The 12,500-nt window shown below is 47.5% G+C and overlaps 1 protein-coding gene across 2 annotated transcripts in view; it reads left to right on the top strand.

The window, feature by feature from the left end:
* ADAM12 (ADAM metallopeptidase domain 12) overlaps window positions 1-12,500 on the top strand; it is a 394,287-nt gene that overhangs the window by 253,557 nt on the left and 128,230 nt on the right. For both annotated transcript variants that reach the window (XM_086378404.1, XM_086378406.1), the window contains exon 5: window positions 12,068-12,144. In XM_086378404.1, the coding sequence (XP_086234530.1) occupies window positions 12,068-12,144 (77 nt within the window). The remainder of the gene's footprint in view (window positions 1-12,067; window positions 12,145-12,500) is intronic.

Here is a 12,500-nt window from a genome sequence, read left to right as displayed (position 1 = left end):
TTTCCTTTCTCCTCCTCCTCATCTTTTCACGAGGTAACTGTGCAGACAGGCAAACACCTCCCCTCTGCATCTAATCCCTCATTTCTCCCCGTGGAAGCATCTTCTCAGGGCAAGGAGGGCAGGAGTGGGCAGGCCCTGGCAACCTCTGGTCCCTGCTGACTGGGGTGGGAGTGGGGTCCCTGCTTTGGAATGGCCAGGAGGCCAGCCTTACTGTCTTCCCTCAGCCAAGGGTGGGTAAGCCTGGCCCGTCCCTCTGAGGAATATTCCAAACAATGGTCTTCTGTGGCCCCAGCCTCCCGAAGATGGGTCCCCCCCAGGCTTGGCTAGCAAGAATAAGCTACCCTATGGAGATGAGGCTTAGAGATAGAAGGAAGGCTCACTTATGCCCTGACCTAAGTTGTGTCCTTTGATGGAATGTACCAGAAACCACTCTTTCAGAGGTAGGTAACCTCATAGCGTGGCACACAAGTGGTAAGAATCCACCTTCCAACGCAAGAGGTGCGGATGCAATTGCTGCGTCAGGAAGATCCCCTGGAGGAGGAAATGGCAACCCACTCCAGTATCCTTGCCTAGAGAATCCCCATGGACAGAGGTGCCTGATGAGCTACAGTCCATGGGGTCGCAGAGTCTAACACGACTGAGCATACACACACACACTCACACACATACACACACTCACACACACACTCACACACACACATGCACACACGCACACATGCACACACACACACACACACAAATTCATAGTGTATTTTGATCTGCACTGGACTCTTTGAATCTGTATACAATAGAAGAAACAGCTGGAGGCTGGGTGAAATGGCATGTCCAAACCTCCAGAAACAATAAGCGTATGTTGCTTTTATAATTACACAAACAATGACTTTTCCCTTTGTCCAACACCCACCTTCCCCCACTCCTTGGAGTACAGTTCTGATGAGTGAACTGTTGCATTTGCTTAAAGAAAACCCGCAGGCCTCGACAGCCTGTCCTTCCAGCAGAAACCCTCTCAGGGAACTCATAGCCTCCTATTGTCTTTCGTAGGGGTAGGGGTGGGGAGGGTGGGTGGAGAGACAAGGATGCAGCTTTGGGGGTTTTGTTTCTATTGAATCAGGCTGGGAAACAAGGAGAAATGTGCTGACTCACCCCACTTTCCCCCCAAGTCAGCACACAGTGAATTTCACTAAATTTAAAATTATATATAAAATAAGAACCACTTTTTGGCTAGCATCTTTCTTTCTCAAATTTAATCTCTCAACAATCAGTATAAGCTGGTTGACAGGCAGACTAGTGGCTGATTTAATTTTGGAATTGGTCCCTTGTCTTTTCTCTCTCTGTTGTTCAGACAGGACAAAATATCTGTGGCTCAAACCTTTGCTGGCCACATCTAAGGAAATTGCGTCCTACACTATCTCTTGTGGGAGACAATGCATGTGACGTTTATGCTGTTTACACCCCGAAAGTCAGCTCTGGGGAGGCCAGGATGGGCCTCCAGAAAGTCTCCTACGTGTCGTCAGCACTTTGGTCCAAACATATCCTTCCATTCTGTGCGTGTTAACAAAGCACCTTCCCAGTGCCAGGCCCCATGGCTGCCACAGAGAATAAAAACAGACAAGAGAACCCACACGGGGCTAGAGGGTGGAGACTGACATAATTCTAAGAATCACAGACTGAATTAAAATCTGTGCCGAGTGCACCGAAGGACAGGCTAAGGGCTTAATCTAGTCTAAGGAATCATGGAAGGCTTCATGGAAGAAGGGCCATGTCAACCAAGATGCGAAGGTTGAGGAAGCATGACCCAGGGGATGGGGAAGGGAAGGACATTTCTGGCTGATGCCAAGTTTTACCTGGAGGTGGGGAATTGCCTGTAATTTGACAGGTGCCACAATAGGTAGGACTTCAAGGCCAAGGGGACAGTCTGGTTGTCATAGAGGAAGATGGGGAAGCTACTAAAAGGTGTCAACCCAGGGGTTGTCATAACCAGGGATAGGCTTTGGAAGACGCCACTGGCTGCAGTGTGAAGGTCATCAGAAAGGCAAGAGCAGAGATTCGGCAAGGTCAGGCAGCTGGCTCTCATGGATGAGCCCAGAGCCGGGGTAGGAGGAGATGGCTGCTGAGGCCAGGGGCATGGAGATGGGGAGAAGGAAAAAGATTTGAGCTTCTGCACCTGAGCAATACCCAGAAGGGCTCCATTTGTTATATACATTTCTCACGGGAAAAATCTATGAAACCACTTGCTATACAAGACGTCCAAAAGAGCCCATCAGTGTTAACTGAGGCTGAACCATTAGAAAGGCATGAAATCCCGTATTTTGATTCAAAGTATTGTTTGAGTGCCGTCCATTCACCCCATGGCAAATGTGTCTCCCGTCAAAAGGGGTAGAATCTTCCACCGTTGGCTTGGAAGTGGTGCTTATCTATTAGGGAGTCTATTAGGGAGTTTATTAGGGAGCCAGCCACTTTTCATCTCAGCTAGAGAGCATCTGAAGAGGCTGAAAGATGGTTCTGGGGGTAGGAGGAGAGACAGAGACCATTTCCATCTCATGAGGAAATGAGCTAGGTTTGTTATCAAATTCTTTAAAAAAATGATTTAAAATGGAATTTGTTTCCCTACCATGTGTGTACTCGCCGCACACCTAATTCATCGGCTCTTCCAGGCTTGCCTGTGTCTCCGAGGCTGCTCTGTCCTCTCGTTGATGAGGCACTAGACACCCCCTCCTCCCCTCAGGTCCTCACCGTGTCCCAAAGTGCTTTCCACCTTCACGGCCGTCTTATCCCTCCTCCCTGATCCACTGACCCTGCAGCAGCTGCAGCCCAGCTCCTCACTTCTCAGCTGGAAGATGTTCTGGCCACCTGAAACTTCTCCCTGCTTTTCATCTCTCCTACGTGTATTCCAGCTGCCACTGCTGCCTACATGATCCTTCTAGAACATCCTTCTATTTATGCCCTGCCCTGTTTCACTCATATTTTGATCCTCCCAAATCATCGGTCACTTCCTCGGTCACTTCCTCCATCCCTTCCTGGTCCGCAAGTCCAAAATTCTGAGACCAGTCTTCCCATGGGAATCCCATGATGGTGACACGCCCTACCTTTTCATACATGAATTCACTCATTCATTCACACACACACACTCACTCAACAACAAGTGTTCTTGAGTGCCCACGGTGACATGGAGTAAGCACCAACACTATGCCAGGCATTGTGCCAAGGGCTTTATGTGTCCTTGGTTGTTTGACACTCCCAATATGTTATTTGTATACCCAGCTGAATAATCTGAGACACAGAGGGCTTCAGTAGGCAGACCAAGCTCCCAGCTAGTAAGGATTCAAATTCACACAACCTGAGTCTAGGATCTGAGCTCCTAACCACTATGATGCAAACACAGGAGTCTGTTCTATCTCCCTGGCCGTGGTGCTTCTGTCATGGAATTCGGTCTATAAAACTGTAGTGAGGCAACTTCAGGAATGGGCTGGTATTTGCTGTGAAGAGAGATACCTGGCACATGCATCTGAAGGAGGGGAGAAGATGCTCGGCTCGCCTGCTGTCCTGGGATACAGGGAGGGACCAGGAGCCCTCTGGGAATTTGCTGAGTGCCCTGCTCTGAAGCCCATGGGAACTGAGGAAGCCCCAGTGCCCCACAGTGCTGTGCAGGATGGAGGGGACACGGTCCCCATCCTCGAGGAACATGCCATCTGACCACAGGGGACATGATGAATCCGTGACAAAGATGCTTTAGGAGCTAGGCAATGGCAGAGCCAGATCCGTGTGGAAAGTGCACTGCGTCTCCACCAGCACCCCAGGTGTGCTGACTCACCTTCTCTCAGGAGAGAGGGGGCTAGGACAGCCTTCGGTGTGGAAGCAGGGGGTGTAGAGGTTGGGATTGCAGGCAGGGAGGGAGGCTGCCGGGCTGAAATCTGAGCCCGAACCTTGAACCAGCTGGGAACGTGAATATGAACCAGACACACAGGCTTCTAGAGGAGCGAGCCCGTGGTAGCCACTGCTCCGCTTTGATGATGGATTCACAGCCTCTCTTAACCCCCCTGGACCATCTATTCTTCTGAGGTCCTTCAGGTATCAGGATGATGGAAGGAGAAAGGGAGCTGTGGGCAAGAAAGGGGTCCGTGAGCTATGTCCGGAGCTGGGCTCTGCAGGTGTGTGTCTGCATGAGGGGCCACTGGCCTCAGCTCCTCCACACCACCCCCTGCCACACCCCTCCGACTCCTGTTCATCCATCCACACAAAGTTCTGCACGACTGCCAAGAAGGTTGGGAGCTGGGAGTTAGGAGCTAGTGCAGGAGTGTGAGAAAATCACACCCTCTGCTTTCTCAGGGGTCAGCTTCTCCTGCACATGTTCATTTATTCATTCAGCAAAATGGCGCTGAGCCCCTGGGACCCAGCACAGAGGGAACTAGACAGGCAGAACCCAGTGCTTAAAGCATAATGGGTTTAAGTACATGTTGTCATATCCCAGATCGGTGACAGTGACACACATTTCACAGATTTATTTGATCCCTAAGACCCTGGGCAGCAAGTCTCAATCCCATTTCACAAATTAGAAATGGAGGTGGCTTCCATTTGGTGGCTTCATATGGAAGTCCATAAGACTTCCAGCTCTGGGTCGATTCAGCGTTCTCACTATTGCAGACTCACTGTTTCCAGGCTGAGTCTGCAGGGTGGTCTCAAAGACTGTGAGCACAGTTTTGTAAGCTGCATCCTCTAGTGCTGAGTTCCAGCACCAAACAGTAATGTGATGGCCCTGAGGTTGGTCCTTCCTAGTCTTTTAAATGGACATGGTACTTGCTAGAGTTGGGGGCAGAGATGATTTAGAGCTGGGAGCAGCGATTATTATATCGGAGGGCAGAGATGGTTAAAGATGGGGCAGACATGGGCCAGAGAGCATGGGTGTGCTGACTTCTCAACAATCTGTCCAATACACTCTCAGGGGAAAGCGTGCATGCCAAGTCACTTCAGTCGTGTCCGACTCTTTGGGACACCATGGACTGTAGCCCACAAGGGATTCTCCAGGCAAGAACACTGGAGCAAATTGCATGCCCTCCTCCAGGGAGTTCCCCACCCAGGGATCAAACCTGCATGGCTTATGTCTCCTGCATCGGCAGGTGGGTTCTTTACCAGTAGCACCACCTGGGAATCTCCAAGGGAAGCTTCCAGGGGAAAGCATAATATCTCCACTTCAGAAACACACAGAGCTGCAAGGTCACTTTTTCTTTGCTCAAATGCACTCTCACCTTGTTTTAGTCTCAAGCAAACACTTGGTTTGTGGAGGCCTGAAGGTCTGTACAAGTGAGGGAAGACTGGACCACAGTGGAGCAACCTGTGCACACACAGACATGCCCGTGTGAGCACACACTCACTCACTGTCACGGCCCTCCCATCTGCAGATCTTTCTGCGTTTGGAAATGACTTGACTTTCCTCGGATTCCCTGAGTGATGTGGGGATGAGGCCCAGCTGTGCTTGAGAAAGCATTCCATCCAGGTGTGGATTTTGGGGGATCAGTTTTCTTCATGAGGGCACATGTTCATAGCAGCAAGACGTGGAGGGAAGCTGTCTGGCCTGGGGTTGAGAGGCTTGGTTTTTCTTTCCTCTTCTGCCATGAACCAGCTCTGTGACATGAGACAGTTATTTAACCGGTCAGGGCCTCGGTTTCTGCATCTGTTCAAGGAAGGTCGACCTTTAAGAGCCGGAAGTTCCCTCCCAGGTGGAACACAGTGTGATCCAAACACTAAATCGAGACAGTTGGTCACATTGCATGCGGCGGGGGAGGCCCCACCCAGTTCCCAAGGAAAAGAACGTTGCGAATCATTTTCGCTCAGCTCACTCCTTCATGGAATTTGTTTGCTCACAGGACCTTTTTAATCCCAACGTCAGCCCACTTTTGTTAGCAATTTAGCAGATAACATTCCTTCCTTTCTAGTCCGCTGAGAGTTGGGTAACAGAATTTTTGTTTTACTTCCCATACTACATGGAGTTGAGGGCTACTATTTTCAAGCTCAGGGTTTCTTATTCCATATTCCTCCTCCCTGCTATTATATTTGATTGATAGTATTAAACAGAAGGAGAATTTATTTTACTGGAGGAGGGGGAAATGCATTAGGTTAAGTAATAAGTATATAAAATACATGGTTAGAGGTTTTGTAGAGGAAAAGATGTAATTTTGTGGTTGTGCATGTTTGGGACTATTTTCTGTGTTATGTTTTGTTGGTAGAAAGAGAATGTATTGGATCAGCAGAACTGGGCCAAGACGACTATGCAAACAGGATGATGTCTTGTTGTTTAGAGACACGAGTGTGATAGAAAGAGACACACAGCTTGACTCTCTGGAGGCAACTGAATGGCAGGTTTTCAGGGGTAATTGTTGTGATCGATTGAACCAGCAGGCCTGGGGGCACCTACAAGACATGACAGATGCCTGTGTCCCTCACATGTGTCTACATCTGGGTTCAACAGGCCGTGTGTTTGCAAATCTACGCAGCCTGGCTGGTTCCTGCCTCTTGGCATCAGTCCAAGGGAGGCAGCCTGGCTCTCAGATATGGGGACACACGCTCCCCTGGAGACCTTGCTGAGTGGACACTGCTGGCCCCCAGGTGATGCTGCCTGCACTTTTCCCTCCACCTGGGCTACCGCCAAAGGGCATCAGTTCAGTTCAGTCGCTCAGTCGTGTCCGACCCTTTTCGACCCCGTGAACCGCAGCACGCCAGTCCTCCCTGTCCATGCCAAAGGGCATAAAGCCCCCCAAACCTCCACTCCCCAGAGCCAAATTCCCCAACCAATTTCGTGTCACCTAGTGTGATGAGTCTGTCTCTCTGGTTTGTCAATTTGTCCGTATGATGACTTGTTTAGTTGCTAAGCCATGTCTGACTCTTTGTGAACCCATGAACCATAGCCCACCAGGCTCCTCTGTCCATGGGATTTCCCAGGCAAGGATACTGAAGAGACTGTTTCCTTCTCCAGGGGAATCTTCCCGACCCAGGGGTCGAAGCCAGGTCTCCTACATTGACAGGCAGCTTCTTTACCACTGTGCCACCAGGGAAGCCCTGTATGATGACTTACTACCTTATAAATATGCAATCACATTTAGTTAATCATGTTTTTAAAAAAAGAAATTCATGAGATTGTAATTGTCATGGAGGATCTGGAATTTGGAGTTCTAGTAAAAGTCAAGAGTGAGAGATGGACTTGCTAGTCAACTGTCTGAAGGTGAACAGAAAGCCGTGTTAGAGCTAGAAATGAGGTGTTAACTCTGGCACTGAGTAAGAGCTGGAGTTGTTTAAGGGCCAGTGTACAAGAGCTGGGATGTGCTCCCTCCTCTTTGATAAGCAATGCTTCATCCTCGTTGTTGAACTGAAAATTAATTTTATACTAATTTGTTCTCAGCTCATGCTTTAATGAGCTTATATTTGTGAGTATTTAATTTGAAAGTACATTTGATAAGTAATCTATTAAAAAGTAAATTGAGACTGAGAATAAATGAGTTTGATTTCAAAGGTCAGTCATTATAGACTATTGTCACCAATTGGGTTTTAATTTTTTAACCAATACTTGATTTCTGATAGCAGTATTTCACAGTTCTCTAAAAAAGAGCAAATGATTTCAGGCACAGGACTCTCAAAAAAAGTAGGTGAAAGCTGAGTGATGCTGGTTCCCCAGGCAGCCTAAACGGAACACCAGCTGGGTTGCTTCACCTTCTGAGTCGTCTCAGCTCCTACATGCCTGCTGGGTGCCCAGGATTGAACCCCACCCCAACCCTGTGCAGAGGGGACCACACCCCCCTGATGCCCTGGGGCATTGCATTCCAGTTGTACAATCTCCCCATGTTTCTAGAATTGTTATAACTCCCAACTCTACCCAAAGCTAGAGTTACCTGGGTGAGGGAGGGGCAGTCCATGGAGCCTTTTAAAAGTTACTTGCCATGGAAACTGAAGAGGCAGACTGGTAGCAAGGGTCCCCCGTGGGCTGCCTGGATGCCTGTGGCCTGGCTGGATGCAGGGTGCCCCATCACTGCCCTTCACGCACCCCTTCCCGAGCCATGTGCTGTTTGAAAAGGATGTTCTTGCCAGCGGGGGCGGAGAAGGGCAGTGAGCCTACGTCTGTGCCTGAATCCTCTAGCCAAGCGAATCCTCTAGCCCTCCCTCAACTGTCCTTCTCCCCCATCACCCGTCTTTGTACATATGCTTCCCTCTCTGGGTGGTTCCCCATCCCACCTCTGTCCCTGGACACTGGGCACCCCACTCCTCTACAGTGTATGGGGGTCCAAAAGGAGCCCCCCAAAGCTTTCATTGTTTGTGGTAGGTTTAACCGACAATATAAAAATCCAAGATATGCCACAAACTATTAAGCTGATAAGATGGCCCAACAGCAATGTCTGCTACAAGATCAACTTTAAAAAATAAAAAAGCTTTCCTTTACACTAAAAATAACCATGCATAAGATGAAATAGAAAAAAAGATCCTATTTGAGATATCAACAAATCTATACAATACCTAGACATAAACCTAATGAAAACTTTCCAAAGCCATCCAAAAAAAATCTAAAACTAGACCAAAGGGTGCAAAAAATGGCTTTATTGTATGAAGAGAAATGCCATGTATGTGAATAGAAAAGCTCATTATTTGAAAACTACAAATCCTGACTAACCGACCCATACATTCTAAGTAGTCAAGCTGAAAACTCAAAGGATTATTGCAGAGCTTAAAATTTGATTCTAAAATTTACCTGAGAGAGAAAATAGCCTATAATAGTGTAGAAACTTTTGAAGAAAAATAGGATCAAAAGAAAACTCACTCTCAGCAAGGTTGCTGAGACAAATTAGGGAAGTAATAGATTTCTAAAAAATGGTTCAGGGCATCTGGATATCCACATGCAGAAGAATGAAAATGGACCCCTACTTTAAGCATGTATGAAAATTAATTCAAAGTGAATCAAATATCTAAATGCAAGAGCTAAACCTGCAGAACTCTTAAAAATAAGTCTTCATCACCTTAGGTTGGATAAGGGTCTATCAGATATGGGACCTAAAGCATGAGCAAATAAATTAAAAAATAGAGAGTTTGGACCTCATCAAAGTGATCCGCTTTTGTGCTTCAAAATACATCAAGAAAGTGAGAGAACAACACACAAAGTGGGAGAAAGTATTTTCAAATCACATAAGGTCTAGTATCCAGGTTACATAAAGAACTCTTTCAGCTCAACAATGAAAAGACAGAAACCCAGTTAAAAAGCAGAGAAAGGATTTGAGTAGACATTTCTCCAGAGAAGATAGACCAGTGGCCAATAAGCATATGAAAGGATGTTCGGGGACCTCCCTGGCGGTCCAGGTGTTAGGACTCTGAGCTCCCAGTACAGGGGGTGCGGGTTCTATCCCTGGCTGGGAAACCAGGATCCCACATGCCGTGCAGCACAGCCAAAAAAGGATGTTCAACATTTTAAGTCATTATGAAAATCAAAACCACAGAGAGATACTACTTCACATACACTAGGACGGACGTAATCAACAGCGTAGACAATAGCATGTGTGGGCAAGGATGCGAAGTTTGCACATTCCTCCCACACTCCAAGGATGCGAAGTTTGCACATTCCTCCCACACTCCGAGAATGCAAAATGGTTCAGCTGCTTGGAAAAAAAGTTCAGCAGTGCTTCACAATGTTGACAGAGTCACCATAAAATCTAGCAATCCCACCTACCCATTTGTAACCATATACCTACCACAGTATATACCCAAGAGAACCAAAAAGCATGTCCACACTAAAACTTGTAGGCACATGTTCATGGCAGCACTATTCAAAACAGCTAGAAAGTGGAAACAGCCCAAATTCCCATCAAGTGTTGAATGGGAAAACAAAATTTGGTATATCCCTACAACATCATTTTGGGCTTCCCTGGTGGCTCAATGGAAAAAAAAAAAAAAAATCTGCCTACCAATGCTGGAGACTTGAGTTCAATCCCTGGGTCAGGAAGATTACCTGAAGGAGGAAATGTCAACCCACCCTAGTATTCTTGCCTGGGAAATCCCATGGACAGAGAAGCCTGGCAGGCTACAGTCCATGGGGTCACAAAGAGTCAGACACGACTAAGTACACAATGTCATTTTATTCAGCAATGAAAAGGAATGAAGTACCAATACTCATTTCAATGCTACAATGTGAATGGACCTTGATAACATTATGCTAAGTGAAGGAAGTCAAACACAAAAGGCCACATTATGTACAATTCCACTTACATGAAATGAACAGAAGAGGCAGATTCGTAGAGACAGGAAGTAGTTTAGTGGTTGCTGAGGGTGGGGCGTAGTGGAAGTGCCTGCTAATGGGTGCGAGGTTTCTGTGGATGATGAAAATGTTTTGGAATTAGATGTGATGCTGGCACAACATTGTGAAGGCCGTAATGCCCGAAATAGCATGCTTTTAAAAGGGTGATTTTATGGTACGTGAAAGGAATCACAATCCAAAGAGAGAACTTGCTCTGATATCAAAATGTTCCTATAGAAAAAGAGGAATGAAAACAGTGTGGTGACGGCTCAGGAATGGACTGAGAGAGGTCTGCCTCAGTGGTCTAGCCCAGAGAACAGAGGCGGAGCCAGATACGTGTGTGGTTATTCAATACACGACAAGGGGACTAAGAAGAGGAACATGGTGGTGAAGGACAGCTGGCTCTCGGTTCATGGGGCAAGTTAGATTGCAATGTCACACCTACACAAGAAAAAATTCCAATTTAAAGAGCTAATCCTCAGACTATAGAAACAGAAGAAAACAAGAGAGGACATCTGAATAACCTTGAAGAAAGCCATCTAAAGTAATACCCAAGGTGTATCAATTTGACTTTAGGAGAACTGGAAAGTCTGTACAACAAAAGATACCGTGAGTAAGGTAAAAAGACGTTTCTTACAGAGTAACAGGCAAAGTGTCAGTATCCTGAATATGTAAAGGACTTCCAGAATCCACAAGAGAAAGTCCAAAGAACAAGTGCCCTGCAGCACTCCCATCTCCTGCCTTTCAGATGATCCCAAAAGTTTGTCCTCGGTTCATTGACAAAGAGATCATCGTGGCCCCTTTCTCACGGTATCATCAGATTTCCCTGGCCACCCAGTCTCCTCCAGTCCCCTTGCTTAGCACAGTCAAGGTGGTCTTTGGAACGTTGTCTCTATCAGGCAGGACAACAGGACACCCAGCCCTGCCCTGGAAAAGTGAGTCCCTGACCGAAGGAGCTGTGTGCTGAGGCTGAAACTCCAGCACCCACTTCCCCTGCCCCTTGGAAGACGCAGCCCACTGCTGGGGACCACACACCGGTGGACTTTGGATGCCTTCAATGAGGAGCGCTGAGTGCACTTAGCCAGCCAGCCACTTAATTGGGGCTGCAACGAAACCTTTGTTCAACGATAAAATTAACCTTGATTCCGGACAGGTATCTGTCTTCACTGAGGAGGTGTCCATGCTGTGATTTCTTTTGGCAAGTGACATGATTAAAGAAATTGAATCTTGCAGGCACGTCACCCAGGGATTTTTGCCTCAGAAGACCTTCTTATTTTTCTCTCCTGCTAGGAGAGCCTCTCTGCTCTCAGTTGGGCAATTCATCCAGGAACCCTCTCTCTCTCCTCACCCCGCCTTCCTCCCATCTCCTTTTCTGTTTTCCTAAGTCATAGATTTAGGCCTCACTTTATTGCATTTCACAGTGTGCTTAAATACCCCATACAGTTCCTCGTCTCATTACAAAAGACAATTTACACGAGTGGGAAATGGCAATGGCCGTGTGATTTGTTCAGCTGCTGGACTGTGTCAAACCTTCTGCATCAGGGCTTTCCTGAAGGGTTTCAGAGAGATGAAAATGAAGCTGGGATGCAATTAAAGACCCTCCTGATAATCTCTTAAGCAAATCAGATATTCCTGCCATGGATCCTGGCTGGGTCACGAGGGGCTGGCATGAAACATTAAGACCGCTGGTTCAATATCTTATGCCAAAGGGAATTCCATTGCTGAAAGCAAGGTGGTTGGAGACGGTGGTTTTATTGTGAGTGGGCAGGACGGCATCGTGACTGAGTGGCTGTCTCGTCTTTTCAGGGTCACTGTTATTATCATGGACGTGTGCAAGGCTCTTCTGGATCGGCGGTCAGTCTCAGCACTTGTTCTGGTCTCAGGTAAGTGACCTTGATGGTGACAACTCTGCTCTTAAGCACAGCTACCGCGGACCACCCCCCTTCTCCAGTCGCTCTAAAGGAATACAGCAGTGGGTGGGCCTCGCCTCCACAGGACCCAGGAGTCCTCTTGTGAAAACTTGAAAGCCCCATGCCCCCCACCTCCTCAGGACCACCCCGTCTGTCCCCACTGCAACCCCCCCACTGCAGTGTGCCTTCCTTGGCTGCCCCTCTTTCAAGGTCATCCTCAGGCCTGTACATTGGCTGCTTTCCAGCATCTAAGGATTTGGAGACTATCTTTTGTCCATGTGGCTCCATGCTAAACAATTTCTGGTGTTAAAAAAAAAAAAAAGGACTTT

This window comes from Bos grunniens, chromosome 26 (genome assembly GCF_055505025.1).
Source record: "Bos grunniens cultivar Pamir isolate PY7600 chromosome 26, Bosgru_T2T1.0, whole genome shotgun sequence".
Lineage (NCBI taxonomy): Eukaryota > Metazoa > Chordata > Mammalia > Artiodactyla > Bovidae > Bos > Bos grunniens.
This window is presented reverse-complemented; position numbering and strand designations above follow the sequence as displayed.